Genomic DNA, 21012 nt, shown 5'->3' with positions numbered 1-21012 from the left:
CAACATTGCTTGCATCAGGCCATTCCTCTCCCAGAGTGCGACTAAACTTATTATCCACTCACCAGTCATCTCACTGCTCGACTACTGCAACATTCTCCACACTGAACTCCGACTCTCCCATCTCGCTCCACTCCAATTTGTTCTCAACTCCGCAGCTAGACTTATCTTCCACTCCCCTTCAACAAATCATACACTGGCTCCCATTCCGCCACAGAATCCTCTTCAAACTCCTCACCCACACATACAAGGCCCTCTCTAATTCCACTGCACCATACACCTCCTACCTCATATCCCTACATACTCCCGCCCACTCCGGTCGGCCAACGACTGTCGCCACTTGTCTATGCTGGTCACTACATCCCATGCGCGAATCCAAGATTTTGCCCACGCTACCCCTCTTCACTGGAACAAGCTCCCTTGCTCTATTAGACTCTCCCCGACATTGCAAAGCTTCAAAGGGCACCGAAAACTCACCTGTTCATCAAAGCCTACCCTTCCGCATAACCCAGTCTTGAGGCCGCTCTCCCAACCTCATACCTTGGCCATCTCTGCCTCGCTTACTTCCTGATAAGAGACCACCTTCCGCTTGCTTGTACCTCCTGTCACCTGTCTGTTTCCCTCTTCCCCTAGACTGTAAGCTCCTTGGAGCAGGGCCCTCTTCCCTCCTGTTCTCACAGCCCTCTTTCTCCTGCACTTACAGCTCTCTCCTACTCAGTGACTGTCTATACCTGCATTTCCTCCTGTTAGTGACTGTTCATCTACCAACGGCTGCCCGCCCCCAGTAGTAGGCCGATTATTTCTTTGCTTCCTGACATCTCAGCTGTATTGTGTACTGAGAACGGTGGTGCTAATTGTTACCTGTGCTCTATTTTAGTTTTTTAGTGATGTTAAGTTCTGTATACCCTGTGTTGTTCTAATGTGTGTTGTATATAGGGCACTGCAAAATATGAAACAGTAAAATGTTATGTTATATAACTATATAAAAATGTAGACAAGCCTTGGGTCTACAACTGTCACAGAAAGCTGAACTACAAGTTACAGAAAGCTCTGCAGTCTATCACAGCAGCTGGAGAGCCCAATGATGTGAAGGGCGAAAAAGAACAATGAGATTGTGCTTTCAGAATTACAGATTAAACACACCCTGTTACAGATACTATAATGTCAAATACAGCATGGCAGTAATACATTTGAAAATGTATTATTTAATGTTCACTAAACTTAAAGATGGCTGGGTCTTTTACTATGGCACAAAATCCAAAATACAGTATTTTAACTTTTTGCGGCAGCTGATAATGATCTAAGGCAAATCAATTTATCACTCTGTGCCTCGGGTAAATTTAAAACCTTAATCTCTGTGGAATTCTGATTTACTGGGCAGTGCACACAATCTGTGGTATTAGTGAAGCAGAAAAACTTATTTAGCTATGCATATTTTAAACATTAAAATTATATATATATATATTTATATATATATAAATAAATAAATAAAAATCACAGAGCTCAGCACTCGCCATAAGAAACTCACTCACCATAACAAACAGTGGGGTTTTAGTTCATGAATTGATCGGATAAGGTCCTTAGGTCAGTGATGGCTAACCTTGACACTCCAGCTGTTGTTGAACTACACATCCCAGCATGCCCTGCATCAGTTTTAGCATGGCCAAATAACAAAACTGTAGCAGGGCATGCTGGGATGTGTAGTTCAACAACAGCTGGAGTGTCAAGGTTAGCCATCACTGCCTTAGGTTGACCCCACTAAGGTCGACAGTCAATAGGTCAACCACTATTGGTCGACATGCATTAGGGTTGACACCTGGAAAAGGTCAACATGGTCATTAGGTCGACATGGCAATGGACGACACATGAAAAGGACGACACAAGGTTTTTTAAAACAAATTTATTATTTTTTTTAACTTTTTCATACTTTACAATCCGCGTTGACTACGATTGGGAATAGTAACCTGTGCCGAGTGCAGCAGTGGCGGAACGAGGCCCCTTGCCGGAAGCATGGCGTGCAAAGCGAGCCATGCAAGGGGACACGGTGCACTAATTGGGGTTCCCAGTCACTTTCTCCATGTCAACCTATTCCAGGTGTCGACCTAGTGCCTGTCGAGCAATAATGGTCGACCTAATGAGTGCCGACCTAAATAGGGTCAACCCAACAATCACATTCTGAATTGATCAATGCATTAAGCTTGCAGCCTGGGTCACTGAACTCCAATTTCACTGCAAGTCCTACTCTATTACTTAGAATTAGAAATTTGGTAACTGCTATCGTATCAGAACTTAAGCCGGGTACACACTAGGCGACCTCCCCTAGTTATCGCCGATTGCTAATTAAGGGGAGATCGCCAGTACATACACACTGAACGATATCGATGAATGATATCGTTCAGAGACGTCATCCCCCTCATCTCCAAACATGCAGCTCAAAAATATAGTTTGGTAGATAATACCTGAACGAGAACGAACTGCGGGTGCGCGCATCATTCAGGCATACACACTAGACAATATGAACAATAGATCTTTTTTTTCTCGTTCATATTGTCTAGTGTTATCGCCCAGTGTGTACAGGGCTTTGAGGTATGCTAACTGGTTTAAAGCTCACCTGCCAACTAACTTATAACTTTTAAATGTGAGATGGGCACCAAGCACAGCTGCTGCAAAACTACGAGGGAGCAGCTGACACAGGTTTAATATTACAGTTCTGCACTCCTGGGAATGGCGAGTGCAGTGGATGAAAGTTTTTTTTATAGTGGATAGATGGATGGATAAATGGATGGATAAATGGATAGATAGATAGATAGATAGATAGATAGATAGATAGAGATAGACTAGGCATGACGCATATGATATTAATCAGCAGAAGCTACTTGTGCATCCTATTACATTATTTTGCGTCTAAGACACATTTTCATGGAAAAATTTAAAAAAAACACGCTCAGCGCTACAGAGTCCAACCACGGCATGACGCTACTTCAAGGGCTGTTTAGCGTGACTGCAGCAAGGATGTAAGAGGACACATCTGTACATGCACAGGCACTTATTATATGACTCTATGACAACTCATGGCTACCAAATGATCACTGCAGTACTGTAGTTTAGAGGATTTTCAAATCAGGTTCTCAACTGGCAAGTAACTGCTTGCCGGCAGAGGAACGCTCACCATTCAGGAAGGGTGAATATGACTCTTCTAAAGCCACTTTTTAGAAACTGAATTATCCTTCAAACTATTCTGTACAGAGAATCTTTTCTGCTTATTATCAGTACGATCAATTGCGCTCATTCTGCAGGCTTCCTCATGGCACAGAATGTAATGAAACAGTGCACCCCAGTGGGCATACTAACACTGCAAATACTGGTGCCATGCTAAACCTTCTAACTAAACATATCTGACATGAGGACCATCTTTGTCTTAATCTGGTAAAACGTGCTCCACCAACATGGGGGAGATGTATTAAACCTCTTTTGAGAGCTATAAAGTGGAGAAGTTGCCCAGAACCACCTATCGGCTTGTAACTGTCAGTTTATAGACTGTGCTAGACAAACGATAGTTAGAAACTGGTTGCTATGGGCAACTTTTCCACTTTGATACACCTCCTCTATATTGTTTTTGAAGTAAGCAATGTTTCAGCATTATACAATATAGTTTAAAATGAAAACTCCTTTTAAAAAGACACGCTTCATTGCCCTCTCTTAGCTTGAATAGCAAACCTTTATAGAGCAGGGTCTCAGGGGTAATGTGTACCTACAAGGGAACTCTGCAACTCATTTATATGCCTACTAGTCTACCGGCAGCAGAAGAGGTCCAATGTGGTGGCGGTACATGAAAGCCAGCTCCTGATTGGAGGAGGAGGAGGGCAATTAAAAAATATTTGTAATCAAATGTAGGCAGGGCACATGCTATGAATGTTTGCAGCGGTGTCATGTTCACTGGAAGTATCATGCAATAGGTGACGGCTGCGGTCTGTGGCTGCGGCCTGGCTTTCTATCAAATTCAGCTTTTTTTTTGTTGTTGCTTTTTTTAAAGAAGAAAATACAAGTAAGTAAAATGTTATCCTTTGGGGGAAAAGGTTAGGGGGGGGGGGAAACAGATAAATCCAATATAAAAATAATAATAATACAGTACATTAAATACACTGCAGAGACATTTTGTTCAGTTCAACAACGCAAAACACAAGTGCAATGTGCGAGTTATTTGTTACCGGCTATTTCACACTAAGCGTGTCCGGATTATTTATGATGTGGAGTTTTCAATTACGGTACATGAGAAGTGGATTCTGTGCTGCCTGTAGCTCTCTAGTACAGATAGGGGTAGTGCGTGGAGTGAAGTCCTGGCACTAGTCACTCCTCTGTTGTGCGCTTTTATAAAGACACACTGGCCAGGGTGTCTGCGGGAACTCCTTTCCCAGTCACCCATTAAATCCAGATGCACGCTGTGTTTTATATTTCCAGGGCAATTGAGGGGTTTCTTTATGTACCACAGCTCAACACATTTGTTTGTTTTTCCAGAGGAATTATATAGTAATAATCTAGTGACCATCATCACTACATTTTTTTTAACATTTTTTTATATATCATACAATTCAACCCATAAAATAAACCTCATTATTTTGCAACAGGGACATTATTTTGTCTATATATGGTTTTAATAAAGTTTTATAATACATTTTTGCTTTTATTTTTTAAGTAGCCATGTCAACAAAACACCACGTATGCTCCAAGCCTTTAGAAGTGCACAGCCTCATTCAGAGTCACTTCCATTTGGAGGGGGAACATATCTATAAGCATTTACAGTTTTTTTACACAGTGTGCATGGATTCCATAGCAGAGTAGATCAGACTAATAGCTCATTATGGGGTAGATGTATTAACCCGGAGAAGGCATAAGGAAGTGATAAAACAGTGTTAAGTGCAAGGTGATAATGCACCAGCCAATCAGCTCCTGTTAATTTACATATGGGAGCTGATTGGCTGGTGTGTTTATCACCTTGCACATATCACTGGTTTATCACTTCCTTATGCCTTCTCCAGGTTAATACATCTGCCCCTATGTATGGAGGAGAAGAAGAGGAGGAAGAAGTGGAGCACAATAAGGGCATACACATGGGTTAGGGCTGAAATGTTGGCAGTCAGAATACCGACTGCGGCATCCCACTGTTTAGAATTCCGACAAAAATCGGGAAGCATGCTACCCCCCCCCCCTCCCTTACTGCAGCATAAACCTTACCCACCCCCACCCTGGCAGCCTAACCCTAACCCTCCCTGGGGGTGCCTAAACCTAACACCCCCCTCCCCTCTGCCTAAACCTAACCCCCCCTCTCCCTGTAGCCTAACCCGAACCCCCCCCCCCTTCCTGCGTCTTATCTCTCCGATATCCCGGCAGTCACTTGATCAGGATCCCTGCTGACGGGATGCTGGTGCCGGCATTGTGATCCTATTCAGAACAAAGGGGCCGGATTCCGGCATTGGTCAAACGACAGCCGGGTACTTGACCAGATCCCATACACACATTCATGTAACGTGCTCCTTCTGAAGATGTGACGCAAGTCTTATGTGACTCAACGTGCGCAGAGCATCTTTTCCTCTCAAATGCGCTTTTTACCTCCAATGAAGTGGTTTTGTCACATCTGATTGCAACACACAATGGAGAGAAAAAGATTTGAAAGAGAAGCATCGCCTCTGAGCGCAGATCACCTGCACCACTTGGTGTACTGAGGATAGGTGTACGAGGACGCATCTAAAGTTAACTTTTGTGAGAACCAGGAGCCTGGTATATAGGTAAGTAACGACGATGAGACCAGTAGAACTAAGTATCCCAGTGATGGGAAACAGGTGGTTCCAGGGCCACTTGCAGTCCCATCAAGACTTCTTCTCATACTTCTCTGTTCTCTTTTGTAAAGGGGGGTACTCACGGAGCGACCGCTACTTAAAATCGAAGCAATCTGACTAGATTGCTTAGATTTTAAGCGGTGATCTCTCCGTGTGTACCCCCACAGCGATAGTGATGCGCAGCCCTGTGCATCGATATCGCTGGTGCTAGATTGGCCTGCATGCTGGGTTAAATGAGCGGCCCCCCCGTCTCCACCCGCACGCGCAGCACACATCTCTCCCCAAATTGGGCCGTGAATACGGCCCTTAACACTTGTATAAAATGCCTGCAGATATGTTAATACAGATAAGTGCCTCTTATTAACTCTATCGATTTACATTTACTCAGATTAAGGGTAATGTGAAGCCCTTTGGAAGTTTGGGAACTGTCCAATGTGGCCCCTAAAGTATATCCCATTGTCTATCACTGCTCTAGCAACTTCCAGATTATGGGCTATGTGTACTGACCAGCTGATAATACTTCATTAATGAAAACAAATGGTCTGGAGGAATTAGCATGTCATTTTGGGGCCCAAATGTATTAAGCCTTAACAAGAGATAAAGTGGAGACGAATAAAGAGTGATAAAGTACCAGCCAATCAGCTTCCTAACTGCCATGTCCCAGGCTGTGTTTGAAAAATGACAGTTAGGAGCTGATTTGCTGGTCATTTATCACTCTTTATCCGTCTACACTTTATCACTTGTTAAGGCTTAATACATTTGAGCCACTGTAACAAAAGGTTCTATTTATACCCCTTTCAGACAGAAACTGAAATTACCGGGTGAAGCAGTTCCACCCGGTAATTTCATGTAACACGCGGGTCCTTTTTATGTGTGAAAGGGTCAACCCGGGTTGAAATTCCCGGGACTTCGACACTGGAATCTACCAGGGTCGGAGACACGGGAATTTCGACACGGGTTGACCCTTTCACACAGACAAAATACCCGTGTTGATCTGCAAATTACCGGGTCGAAATCCTCGACCCGGTAATTTGCATGACTGTGTGAAAGGGGGAGTCAGGCAGGTCTCGGCAAAACGACCCGGCATTGAAATGCCGGGTAATTGGCGGGACTTTCAGACTTTTCTGTGTGAAAGTGGTATGACTAATCCTTGGATGACGATAAAGTGGACGGAGATAAAGTACCAGCCAGTCAGCTCCGACTTTATCTCCGTTTACTTTACCTCCATCCAACGCTTAGTAAGTAGACCCCACAGGCTCATACTCACAAAAGAACAGTACAGTTTCTTTACCTGATCATATTTTTTTCACTTTTCTAGACACCAGCAACACCATGTGCATCAGCAAACTTCCTACTACCTAGTGAATCCCAACAGATATAACATCTGTACACAAAAGGTACCCTAGAATTGTCACAGCAATGTTTGTTTTGACCACAAAATAAAGTATTTTCATGAAATCAGATATTTGCTATAAAAGAAAATGATAAAACAAACAAACAACACACACACACACACACACACACACACACACACACACACACACACACACACACACACACACACACACACACCACTTACCAAAAAGTTTCTGGGACAAAAGTGATTCCATGTGACTCTCTCCACTTGTCCACTAAATCTCCAGGTTCTGTGATTTTGCTGAGGGCTTCTGCAGTCATATAATATCACTGACCTGAAGAAAAAACAATCATCAGACAATAACAAATGATGCTACAAATAAATACCATACTCACTAATAAAACATGATATTCGAGAATAAAAAAAAAAACAAAAAACAATATTCAAGAATAAAAAACTCACAAATTGCAACTCCTCTAAGATGTGAGTTTAGTCTGTGCACCAGACATCAAAAGGTAATTGACTTTAAGTGTGTACGCACAACGCATTTTTTGTAAGAATCCTTCAAATTCTATGCGTCAGGGACTACAAAGAACAAGATTTATTACTTTTCTCATCATAAAACACAATTGTGATTTTACCAAGGGTTGAGCGGGATTAGATAAATGTTCTAAAAACACCACCGCAAGCCATCTGTCGCAGAGCTAGGCAGTGTCCCAGGTGTACTGCAGTTCACGTTGTCAAAGCACGTGACAAAAAAAACACATTTCAGAATGTAACACTGGACTGAAGGTCTGTCCAGCACAATTAACAGATGGCACAGACAATTCCGTATTTTGTGTATTGATGGCAGCTTTGCCTTTGGTTATCATTGAAAAGGTTGTCACTACAAAGCAGAATATCTAAAAGTTCACTTCAACAGCTTGCTAGGAATAAGGTATAGTAAAAACACTACAGCCCCATGCTGATACAGCATTGCCAGAGGTGAGCATTTACGTATCTACCAAAGCCTTCCATAATACATTGGGCAGTAACCCATTAGCCCCGATGCTGCTGCGGCCAATCAAAACGGCCAGATATTGCGATATATATGACTGATGGTCATTATCGTGGTATTCAATAAGAGGCCATTTTGATCGTACAAAATTGGACGCGCGATTGCACGAAACTACATGGGATCGGGGATAAGTTCCAGATCACGTGTTTTCGCGGCCCCTTATCGCAAATTATGGTGCTTGAGGCACCTAAAGCATAATCCCCGAAAGTCCTGGCAAGAGAAAACTATGCCAGCATCGGGGTTAATAGGACAGCCCCCGCCAATCCTATTAGCACTGGGAAAGTACTGCTGCTAATAGGATACTACCCAAACTAAAATACCATTTTATGCTTAGAATTTAGTGAACGCAACTTATTTTATTGGGAACTCTTTCATAGTTCCTTGTAAATAAATTAATGGGGGTTGGTATCCATAATAAATCGTTTCACTTTTAAAGTTAAATCTCTATGGACCTATCTGTGTTTCCTGTACAAATTAAAGACACCCCAACATATCATACAAAAGATGATATGGGTCCTTTAGAGTTTGACCGCGAGCCTGTCGTGATTATACACACATTGAATGCTTGGAAAAAAAGGTGTATATTTGCACACGTGTAAATTAACACATATACATACAGATGTACTGCCCCTTAGCCACGTTCTTAGTTTCATAGCTGTCAGTGCACATTTACGCAAAATGAACTCTTGGGGGTATATTTATTAAATTCCCGATTTTGTCAGTTTTTTTTTTTTTTATTCTAAGTGTCCTATCAGGAATTTACTAAACACAAATCTCGGCAGTGTTGGGGCTATTCGTATTGAGATACACTGCTGAACACACACTTATCAATAGACCATCGGTCAAACACGGCTGTTATTTGATACAACTCTGTAATTTACTAAGAATTTGTATTCTCAATCACTGCCGAGAAAGCATAGAAATCGTAATATAAAGCAGCTTAAAAATAGACCTGCTTTTTCCTGGCGTGTTTGGACAAAGGCTATCAGCTCTCCATCCAACGCCCAGGGATGGGGAAGGGGGGGGAGGGGGGGGGGGGGGGGGGGACAGCTTCGGGTTTCAACCCTGGCCCTTCGGTGCCTGGAGGGAGGGGGGGGGGGGCCTTGATTTAAGGGGTCCCCACTCCTCCAAGGAACCCCCGGCTAGGGGTGACTAGCTGGGGGTGTAATGCCACGGCCGCAGGGACCTATATAAAAGTGTCCCCCGGCTGTGGCATTATCTCTCTGGCTAGTGGAGCCCAGTGCTGTACTTTTACAACCAGGACCGGCTCAAAGAGCCCGAGGCTGGTTATGCTTAGGAGGGGGGACCCCACGCAATTTACTTTATTTACTTTAACACTTTAAATACTGTACACAATGAAGCCCTGCACGGATCTCGCTGATCTGGCCGGGCTTCACTGTGTGATGTCCGGCAGTGTTTTACTAATCACTCCCGTAAAACATTGCCCGACAATACGAAGGACACAGACATCGGTGAGAAAAAATCGGCAGCTTAGTAAATTCCCGAAAATTAGTTCAAAAAGTTGCAGTAATTCAGATTAAACTCCCATCAAATCGGCACAAACACAAATTTTAATAAATATACCCCTTGGTATCTTTTTTACGTGCATTTTAAATCCACACACAAAAATGTACTGGGCTATGTAGTTATTTATTCCATTAACTGCACAGAAAATAAAGAGGCTTACTTGTCATATGACCCAGATATAAGGGTCTGCGGCTCAAAAGGGTGGAACTGTAATGTCTGGACCTTGAGAAGAAAGGCAGATATGAATAACACACACACACACGCACACACACATATATTTATATATGCGCACACACACACACATACAAAAAACATTTTCCTAATTAACAAAAAACAGATTACTACTATATTAACCCTAGGCTGAAATTTGCCAATATAGAACACATTATTGTGTAGAAAACCTAAAATTTAGCTCAGGGACATGTAGCAGGACATTACAGGGGGCAATTGATCCAAGAACTAAATTATCGAAAATCACAGCTGGACAGGCAGTGTCAGTGGGAGGCCTTTTCGCTCCCATGGGCTGCCTATCCAGACTGCAATTAGCAGAGAGCATTTCCCATGGGAAGCCACTCCCCTGCTATAATGACAGCCCTATCTGGACTCTAGGGGCTGCAGTCAATGCAGTCCCTAGAAGCCTGGGCTGCTTGGTAATCCGTGTGCATGTGTGAGATTCTGTAATGAAACCGCACCTACTGCACTAGTTTTTTATTTTACTTTTCTCTGAATCAACATATTAAAAATTAATTGAACCTAATGGATCGTGTATTGTTATACCTATCTAAATGCATACTTTTTTCACATTGCTCATCTTCCACAGGCCAGCATAGAAAGTCTCCTGCTTACACCCAACCCCTCCATTTTATTAATTCAAACAGAGGTGTAAAAGTAATTGGGTCCGAGTTGCCAGAGGTGCGAGACTTTGGGCGAGAATGCCAGTATTGGTTTTGCCTTGTAAATGATTGCCGCTTTAAAAATATGAGCATTTTCGCTAAAAAATTCCTGCACCTCTGGCAACTCGGACCCTATTGGATTTACCCCCAAGTCTTCAATTCAATGTGTTATGTAAGTTGTCCTAATGATTCTCTCTGCAGTGGTTTCTTGACAACATCTAATCCCCTAATATAGAACTGTATCTGTGGAATTGTATCTCCGAACTTGATTTTGCCAAAATTCTATCAAGAATGTAAGCTATCATGAGCAGGGCCCTCTCTCCCACCATCTCCTCCATTTAAAAGGGAGGGGAGGGGAGTATTATGCAAGTAGGTTAATTGGTCAATTTGTAAAGTATTCTGTAATGGTGTAATATACATTTTTTATTTTGTTCTATGCCATCACCTATGCACAATTATGTCTAAACCTTTAGGTGCCTTATACATAAAAGGTATAATCAAAAAAAGAATACATCAGTAGTGTATGAGTTAAGATTCTCCAGTACCTTGTCTGTGTGCATTGTAAGGCTGGCAGCTGGTTTACCCACAGACAAGTCCCACAGAAGTACTGTATTATCTGCTGATGCGCTGGCAAGGACATTACTGCAGGAGAGAGTACAACACAACAATTGTCATTTAATATAATGTAATAGTCTAGCACAGTGGAACAGTTTCAGAGGACATGGAAAGGGAAAGCGGGACGAAACAGCAGCACCCAGAAAAATGCATAAATTAATCTGGGTATTCAGTAAATGACAAATTCAGGACAATAGCAAAGATGGAGGAACACTGTGAAAGGAACGACAGCCCAGATTATTAGAGACCGAATATGCCTGTTTGCGACTGAATAACAAGCACGTCCCTTTTCTTATGAAAAAAAAGCAAAGGCAACATTTGAACTTTTCAAATGTTCTAAGATGTTTTTAAAACCAGACAGTAGCATTTATGCTGTAATGCAAGCAAATATAAAGTAAACATTTCCAAGAATAAAGGAAAAATAAATAAAACACAGATTTCTGTCATTAGCAATGGACCTAAAGCATGTTTGGATACAAAAAATAAAAAATTGCAAGCAACAGGCAATAAGGGTTTCCTAATAGACTGCAGAGAAAACAAGTCTCTGAAAATTCAATCAGTCTGAGTTATTAGAATGCTTTCAGTGTACGAAAAGGAAATACATAAGAGATTCCAACCCGCTGTGCTTCAGACTGGCTTATTGTTCATAAACGGCAAAAATAACTTTGTTCAGCTGCTAGGGACTTTAAAGCCCTTTAGCTGTGGAACTACAAGTTACAGCAAGTCTATAATGATAGTAATGGCAGGCATGTCGGGATTTCTGCCCCTACTGGGGAGAGGTCTACTATGCTTGCCCGGGTTGTGGGGATCCCGGCGCCCAATATACCGCCGCCAGGATCCCGACCGCCGGAATGCCAGCAGCGGGGCGAGCGCAAAAGAGCTCCTTGCGGGATCGCAAGGAGACCCCATGAGGGAAAATAATCGTTATGGTAGACTTACTGTTCAAAACTCTATTTCTCCTAAGTCCACAGGATAACATTGGGAAATGTGGTAGCGACAGCGGATTGGCACCAAACGATCAAAGCTTTCAGCCTCCCAGAATGCAACAGGCCCGTCCCTATATTCCCACCTTCTGGCTCAGGTAAATCAGTTGTTTTCCAAAGCTCAAGGCAGGAGCATCATAGAGAACCCTAATCAGGCGACAAGAACACAACTTCTGTACAAGAAGGAAGAGGTTAGTAAGTGAAAGGATCCTCAAATCAGGTGTGTCAGGGTGGGCTCCTGTGGACTTAGGAGAAATAACATTATCAACGGTAAGTTCTTACCATAACGAATATTTTTCCGGCAGGGTCCACAGGTTATCCACAGGATAACATTGGGATGTCCCAAAGAAATTTAGTGGTGGGAACGCTCCTGATTGGACAGGAGAACCCTTCCCCCGAATTCAGCGTCCTGAGAGGCAAAGGTATCAAAGGCATAATGTCTAATGAATGTGTTAATAGAAGACTATGTGGCTGCCTTACATATCTGTTCTGCTGAAGCACCATGTTGTGCTGACCATGACGGACGTACCTTACGAGTAGAGTGAGCAGAGACATTAGCCGGCATTGGGAGATCAGCTTGAGAATATGCTTCTGAAATAGTCATTCGAAGCCACCTCACCAGTGTGTCTGCTTATCAGCAGACCATCCTCTCTTGTGAAATCCATAGAGAACGAAGAGTGTGTCTGTTTTTCTGATGGCACTGGTACAATCCACGTAGATCCTTAAAGCACGGACTACGTCCAACGATGTATCTCCCGCAGAAAGCTCCGGCCCTTGGAAAGCCGGGACTATAAATTCTTTGTTAAGGTGAAATTTAGACACCACCTTAGGAAGATACCCAGATTTGGTTCTGAGAACCGCCCTATCTGGATAAGAAAAACAGAAAAGGAGGGCGACATAACAATGCTTAAATCTGAAACTCTTCTAGCTGAAGCAATAGCCAGTAGAAAGAGAACTTTAGCTGTCAACCATTTAAGATCCATTCATTTTAGTGGTTCAAATGGGGCAACTTGAAGGGCCTTCAAGGCACAAAAAGAGGTTGAATGTGCAGCATTCCCTGGAAAGAAAGTGCGCACATCCTTTAGGTGAGCAATTTTCTTTTGGAACCATACAGTCAATGCTGACACTTGCACTCTCAAGGAAGCCACCCTTAGACCTTTGTCCATTCCTGCCTGAAGGAATGCTAGTACTCTGGAAACTCTGAAAGACCTAGGATCAATTTTCCGGTCACTGCACCATTGGATAAAGACTTGCCATATTCGGTGACAAATGCGAGCTGAGGAAGGTTTCCTTGCTCTGAGCATAGTTTGAATTACCTGTTGTGAGAATCCTCTTGTTTTCAGGATGGGAGTCTCAAGAGCCACGCCATCAAAAACAGGTGATCCAGGTGCTTGTGATAGCAAGTACCCTGAGACAGTAGATCTGGACGTTGAGGGAGTAGGAACGGAGAATCCATCGACAGCCTTTGCAAATCTGTGTACCAATGTCTTCTGGGCCAAGCCGGAGCTATTAGTATCACGGCGCCAATTCTTGTTTTGCCTTTTGCATTACCCTGGGTAACAGGGTGATTGATGGAAACACATAGGCCAGACGAAAGTCCCATCTCACTGACAGAGCATTCACAAAGATTGCCTTGGGATCCTTGGTTCTTGACCCGTATGCGGGAACTTTGTTGTTCTGACGTGACGTCATTAGATCTATCTCCGGTAACCCCCACTCGTCTACCAGAATTTTCAAGACCTCGAAGTGTAAAGCCCATTAGTTTGCATGAATGGCGTGTCGACTGAGAAAATCCGCTTCCCAGTTTAGGCCTCCCAAAATGAACACTGTGGACAAGGCTGGATGATGAAGTTCTGCCCACATTAACGTGTGACTTACCTCCATTGTGTTTTGGCTGTGAGTTCCTCCCTGATGGTTGGGGTACGCTACTGCCGTTGCATTGTCCGAACGGATTTGGACTGGTTTCTCCTGTAAGATGTCCTTTGCCTGAATAAGTGGCACATATATGGCGAGGAGTTCCAATATATTTATTGGCAGCCAACTTTCTTCCTTGGTCCACTGACCCTGGAAGCAACTCCTTCCTGACACCGCTCCCCAGCCCTGAAGGCTGGCATCCGTTGTCAGAATTTCCCAATCTGATATCCAAAAGGGTCTCCCTTTGTCCAGATGGGATGGCTGTAGCTACCAGGATAATGACTTCCTTTCTTCCAGAGTGAGGACCATAGTCTGCGTTTTTATTGTCTGATGAAAGCCATTCCATTTGCAAAGGATCAGGCGTTGAAGAAGCCTTCAGTGGAACGGAGCATACTCCACCATGTCGAATGTCGACACCATCAACCCCATCACACACATTGCTGCGTGAATGGATACTCTTTGACTGTGTAGCAGCTCCTGAATCCGTGACTGAATTTTGGATATTTTGTTCAGAGGTAAAATTACTCTCTAAAGACCAGAATCCAACAGAGCCCCCTAGTGAATCATCCGTTGTGACGGAACCAGGGACAATTTATGAGCCAACCGTGTCTCTGTAAACAAGCTATTGTCTGTTGCAGATGACACTGAAGCAATTCCTGATATTGTGCCAGGATTAATAAGTCTTCGAGGTGTGGAAAAACCTTATTCTCTGTTGACGGAGATAAGATGCCATTACCAGCATAATTTTGGTGAACACTCTGGGAGCTGTGGCCAGTCCAAATGGAAGGGCCTGAAACCGAAAATGTTGTTGGAGGATAGCAAACTTGAGATAGCGCTGATGGGACAGTGCTATAGGAACATGTAGGTAAGCATACTGGATATCCAGGGATACCATAAAATCTGCCGGCTTCATGGCCAAAATAATGGAACGTAAAGTCTCCATATGAAACCGAGGAACCCAAATGTACTTGTTCAGCACTTTGAGATTGAGTATGGGCCGAAACGACCCATTTGGTTTCCAGACTAGAAACAGGCTGGAAGGAAACTTCACTTTCTTGGAGTCTGCTTCTGACTCCAAAATGTTTAATTCTTTACCAAAAAGAATATCTTCAGTAAAAGGCAAAGACTCCAGAACCTTCTTGGATTCTGAGTCAGCTTTCCATGTACTTAGCCAAACCACTCTGCGAGCTGCTATTGCTGAGGCTGATGCCTGTGAGGCAATTATACCCATATCCAAGGTTACTTCTTCCATAAAAATAGCAGCCTGTTTGATATGTGCAATATGGGATTTTTGCTCTCTAGATGCCAATGAAAGATCATCCTCCAATGCATCAGCCCAGGCTGCCATTGCTTTTGCCATCCAGGCGGAAACCATGGCTGGTCTTATGATTGCCCCAGACAAGGAAAAAATGTTTTTTTATCGTGACCTAATTTAATGATGTTGAAGGCAGAGGAAATGTAGATTTTCACACCAATCGAATGACATGCGCAAATACTTTGGGAGCCACCTCCCTTTTTAAACAGTCTACAGCCGGAAGGGGATAATGTGAATTCCATTTCTTTGGAATTCTAAATCTCTTACTGGGTGTAACCCAAGCCTCTTGCATAATTTCCGCCAGCTGTTCTGACCCAGGAAACTCAGTCATAACTGTTTTGGGATGTTTAAACACAGATGCCTTAGTTTTTACCAAAGGCTCTGCTGCCTCCTCTAAGGATAGAATGGCTTTCATAGCACTACTTAGTTCAGGTATGGCCACTGAGCTGAGGCCTTCATCTTCATCTCTGTATGCAGAACCGGAGGGCGATGAGTCCTCATCCTCCGACGAATCCTCATCTGAAACATGTGTAGACTGTGAAGATGTTGTTTCATGTCTATCTGATTTACTTACCACCAGCCTTTCAGCCTGTTTTTGTTGAGGCTGCCGTTTCCTGTACTGGATGTGATAAACCCCAGGCGGAATGTTGCATGTAAGGGTTAATAGGGTAACCTATTCCTGGTATAGAAGCTGGCATTATTCGCTCAGCTATACTGGATAATGTTTGTGCAAAAGTAGCCCATGGTGGTTCAACTTGAACCTGTGCTTGCCTTGAATTATTCAAGAGGCTTTTGGTGAAAGCTAAAACAATTTACACACACTAATCCACTTTGAACCAGATCCTGAGAGGTTAACCCAGCTTCGCAAGACAAACATGAAATGAATGTAGGTGCTGCTGTGGAGAGTGTATCCTCCTCACCCTTGCCTCTCTTAGACATGATAGATAAATAAATCACACACCTGTACAGTGTTTACTACACAAATTGTGACTGCAATCTCTTTAAAATTTGTTAGTGACATACAATACAATACCTCCCTGCCTTGCACCAGCATTGAGGATCGGAATACACAGAAACTGACAGAATTATAGTAAAGTCAGCAATCACACTAGCAATCAGTCACAGGTTATACATTAGTATAATAAGCAATATGAGCACATAATCAACTACAGATACATTTCAAGTATGTAGGAAAAACATATTACTGCATTACCATATTTAGAAGTTTAACCGTATTCAGTCGCACAGTGAAAGAAACAGCAGCAAGAGTTTACAGACTCCTATGCCTCAGGCACTTATCCAACAATTCGTACTCAAAGGTAGATAGAGACTTAGTGCTGTATCACCCGGTTCAGGAGAGTGGGATACAGGGAGACTTCACTTTGCTTCCAGGATCGATCAATACGTTAGTGAACGCTGAGTGGATCCAGATGCTATTAGTGTACACAACCGCCCCGTGAACCTACAGTGAACACCGACGCACCAGTCATACAGCCGCCTATGCTGCGACTGGGTCCTTTTAGATATATAGCATCTCAGACGGAAGCGGGAACTCAGTTCATGGCGGGAGACTCGGGGGAAACTGGTCATTAACCAGGGGGAGGGGTGACCACGGGAGCGTCTTACTCCCCAATGCTGACATCAACCCTAGGGATCGCGGCCTCATACTACCCCTGGAGCCTATGATCCCTGAGGCCTAGCGCTGGTGCACCCGAGATGGTAGCCTCGTTAGCGACTGTTCGGTAGTGTCCATCCTGAAACAGTATGCCTGTGTTGTTTCCCCTACTAAGTGGAACCGATGCCTTACCTTCTCGCCATACTCCGGCCACAGCATGGTAACGTCTGCTGGACTTGCTAGTACATCCTATACAGATCTCCGCCGAAACAGCACTGTACACGTGGGTAAGCGTTGTCACGACCCGGCGGGAGTTGTTGGAGCGACTCTTTCTAAGGTACGTATAAGACACTTTTTAGAAAAAGCTCAAAAAAACTAGTAAGACTATAAAAATAAAATAAAAAAAGCTTATGGCTGCTAAAAACCAGCAGCCCACTGACCATGGCCCGGCTCCTGCCGCACCAAATAAAAAACTGATTTGCCTGAGCCAGGAGGCGGGGATATAGGGACGGGCCCGTTGCATTCTGGGAGGCCGAAAGCTTTGGACAATATGCTGTTGCTACCTCATATCCCGATGTTATCCTGTGGATAACCTGTGGACCCTGCAGGAGAAATAGTTGTCGGTATCCCGGTGGTCGGGATTCCAACGCCGGTATGCTGAGCACCAGGATCCCGACAGCCAGGATATCGAGTGCTAACCCCGGGGAGGACAGGTTACCCAGTCATTCCTCTAACCAGGGTTTCTAAACTCCAGCTCTTAAGCACCACCAACAGATCATGTTTTGAGGATTTCTTTAATCAAGCACAGGTGAGTTACGGTAATTATGCCGTCGGCTTCCACAGACCCAAATCCTCAACACATGACCTGTTGGGGATACTTGAGGGCTGAGGTTAAGATCCACTGCTGTGAATTATGGACTCTATAATAATAATAATTTTTTTATTTTTTTTTTTGAAAAATCAAAACCGTATATACAGATGTAGCCAAGCTCATCCAGAATGTAGTTTCGTCATATACGCGTCTTACGTCTTAGTCACAGCATAAATATAGCGCAGGTTGGGGCGCAAGAGCATCCACAGCATGGAATATTCAGATTCACCACTGGGTGGCGATTGATTCATTAATGAAAAATACAGTGCTGAAAACAATAGCAGCGTATGGATATAGCACTACAGAATACTATACAACAGGAAGCCCTGACAAGCAGGCCAGTCATTTACTGTAACGCTTTACAGTGTACATAAAGTTCTTTATTTAATACGAGGTGCATGCCTCACAACTGAACAGTGGGAGGGGGGGAGAAGGCTGCATATGAATTTACAGTATTACGCACTGCGACTTGTGTAGTCGCAGCATGCTTCACAAATGAACGGTGGGCTTCAGGGGTGCTCTAAGAAAGGACTACTCACGGTACGACAGAAAAAGTATTTCTCGCTGACTTGTGGGTCTGTTGTGCCCTCCTCCTCCCTTTCCCCAAAAATCATTACAAATCAGTAACATCACTATGTCACTGGGTTCCGGTATGAATGGTCGACCATGTGAACGGATACCATGTCACTGCTGGTGCGCGTTGCTGCTTTGCCCTAGTGGTATTGTCATTGCTTAGCATACCTGTTCAATTCCCGCCAAAGACAGATGTTTACACTTTTTAAAACAATTTACAATTCTTTTATCAATATTAAAGTGGATATACAGTACTGTGCAAAAGTTTTAGGCAGGTGTGGAAATAAATGCTGAAACTTAAAAATGCTTTCAAAAATATAAGTGTTAATAGTTAATTTTTATTTATCAATTAATAAAATGCAAAGTGAATGAACAAGAGAAAACCTAAATCTAACCAATATTTGGTGTAACCACCTTCAAAACAGCATCAATTCTTCTAGGTACATTTGCACAGTTTTTGGAGGAACTCGGCAGCTACAGTAGGTTGTTCCAAACATCTTGGAGAACTAACCACATATCTTCTGTGGAAGTAGGCTTGCTCAAATCCTTCTTTCTCTTCATGTAATCCAAGACAAATCAATGTTGAAATCAGGGCCATATCATCACTTCCAGGACTCCCTCTTCTTCTTTACACTGAAAATAGTGCTTAATGACATTGGCTGTATGTTTGGAGTCGTTGTCCTGCTGCAGAATAGATTTGGCACCAATCAGATCGCCGTGCCGTGATCGAAGTGCAAGATGGCAGACGATTTTTAAAGGGGCAATCACTTACAATGCAAAACCATGCCTTGTAAGTGATTGCCCCTTTAAAAAACGTCCAAGATTGGCCAGCATCTCGCATACTGTAGAACAAGTCATGTTTTGTTAGGAATTTAAGCAGTATACCCAGTTTGTGGGTGTACTGTGACCGTGTACAGTACTTTTCACTGCCATTTTTGTAGGCAAAAGATGTACAGACAGGTAAACGCAAAGAAGACCTTTTTCTGTGCGGATACTGGTAGTTACTGTAAGTGAACGCCAGCGCCCCAGCCATAGTATAGGATATATAGGCACTACCTGCTTGTTTGCTTGCGTCTAAAGATACACAGTCACATCTTCAAACAAGCAGTCGTTTTTCTGTCCTGACACAAAGTGATCATTTCACAGAGCGTCCCTGAACCCCCGCTGTTCATTTTTAAGAAATGTTTCACTGCGTCACATCATTGCCAAGATTGTAAGGACCATGAGCACCACACAAAAAATATTTTCAGCATAATATTGATAACAATAAAATTCTAAATTGTTTTTAAAAAGTGTAAACAACTGTCATTTCTGGGAAATCAAACTCGGATTCAAGAATATACGAAGCATGGACGATACCACTAGGGCAAAGCAGCAACGCTATTAGTTCTTGCACACCAGCAGTGACACAGTTAAGTCACTGATTGCAATGATTTGTATAAATTTTGCTGTGACTGTGTATGGTACTTTTTAATTGACATTTTCATGGACAAAATACGCACAGGCAGGTCAATGCAAAAAGATCTTTTTCTGTGCTGATACTGGTAGATACTGTAAGTGAATGCAAGCGCCCCAGCACAAGCATGGCTCAAGCTGCAGTGTGTAATAAAAAACTGTTATCATGGTAAGGCTTGCTATATTATACTGTATATATGAGATGGAAATAAAAAAGCATCTAAAAAAAGTAGTTCTTAAACTGCAAGCATCATTTGACTTTACATTGGAGACTTCACACATGCACAATGGCGGTTTTCAAAAGTGACACCAGGTAGGTGGGCGGACACAAGAATTGCACTCACTGGAGACGCAATTCTTTATGGTGCAACTGCGTGCGTCACCCTGCAACCAAGTGCAGGCATACATAATGCGACTGGTATTTTCCCACTACACGCCAGATTGAGGATAGATCAGTGTGGCTACATCTGTGCACATGATTTTTGAGATTTATGGGCTAATAGCCCAAAATCACAATTGTAAGCGAATAATCCTAATAATGAACGTGATTACATGGAGTGGAAACTGGATAAGAAAACAAATCTTTATTTAACCAATTGGTAAGAACAGTACATGTCCTCAATGGGATGCAGTTACAATCCCTATGGTCGTAATCCCAGCGCACAATGGAATGAGGACGCTGGAATCCCGAAAGGGACCAGTACACAGACACCGACACAGACACCGAAATTCCGACCGTCGGGATCGCAATTGTCAAGAAAGCGAGGTGGGTAAGTACGAAGTCGGGGATGGGGGTGTTAAGTATAGGCGACCCCAAAGGCACTTGGGGTGCAGGGAGTGAGGATTAGTTTGGGCACCACCAGGGGGTGGTTAGAATTAGGTGGTGGAGAGTGATGGTTAGATTTAAGATGCGGGGGAAAGGGGTTAGGTTTAGATGCCACCAACCGGAGGAGGGTTTCGGGTCAGGCTGCGGGGAGTGAGAGGGTTAGGCACCTAAAAGGGAGGG

General features: G+C 43.3%; 1 protein-coding gene and 1 long non-coding RNA gene across 3 annotated transcripts in view; one reads left to right on the top strand and one right to left on the bottom strand.

Annotated features, from left to right (window-relative positions):
- Positions 1 to 21012, bottom strand: part of PWP1 (PWP1 homolog, endonuclein) — a 248794-nt gene that overhangs the window by 11790 nt on the left and 215992 nt on the right. For both annotated transcript variants that reach the window (XM_063928458.1, XM_063928459.1), the window contains 3 exons: positions 11211 to 11307; positions 9933 to 9994; positions 7411 to 7522 (listed from right to left, as the gene is read on the bottom strand). In XM_063928458.1, the coding sequence (XP_063784528.1) occupies positions 7411 to 7522; positions 9933 to 9994; positions 11211 to 11307 (271 nt within the window). The remainder of the gene's footprint in view (positions 1 to 7410; positions 7523 to 9932; positions 9995 to 11210; positions 11308 to 21012) is intronic.
- LOC134933337 (uncharacterized) overlaps positions 1 to 21012 on the top strand; it is a 177065-nt gene that overhangs the window by 74585 nt on the left and 81468 nt on the right. Inside the window, exon 4 of the long non-coding RNA XR_010179675.1 lies at positions 7150 to 7228. This is a non-coding gene — a long non-coding RNA (uncharacterized LOC134933337). The remainder of the gene's footprint in view (positions 1 to 7149; positions 7229 to 21012) is intronic.

The sequence above is a fragment of the Pseudophryne corroboree genome, chromosome 6, assembly GCF_028390025.1.
Source record: "Pseudophryne corroboree isolate aPseCor3 chromosome 6, aPseCor3.hap2, whole genome shotgun sequence".
Lineage (NCBI taxonomy): Eukaryota > Metazoa > Chordata > Amphibia > Anura > Myobatrachidae > Pseudophryne > Pseudophryne corroboree.
This window is presented reverse-complemented; position numbering and strand designations above follow the sequence as displayed.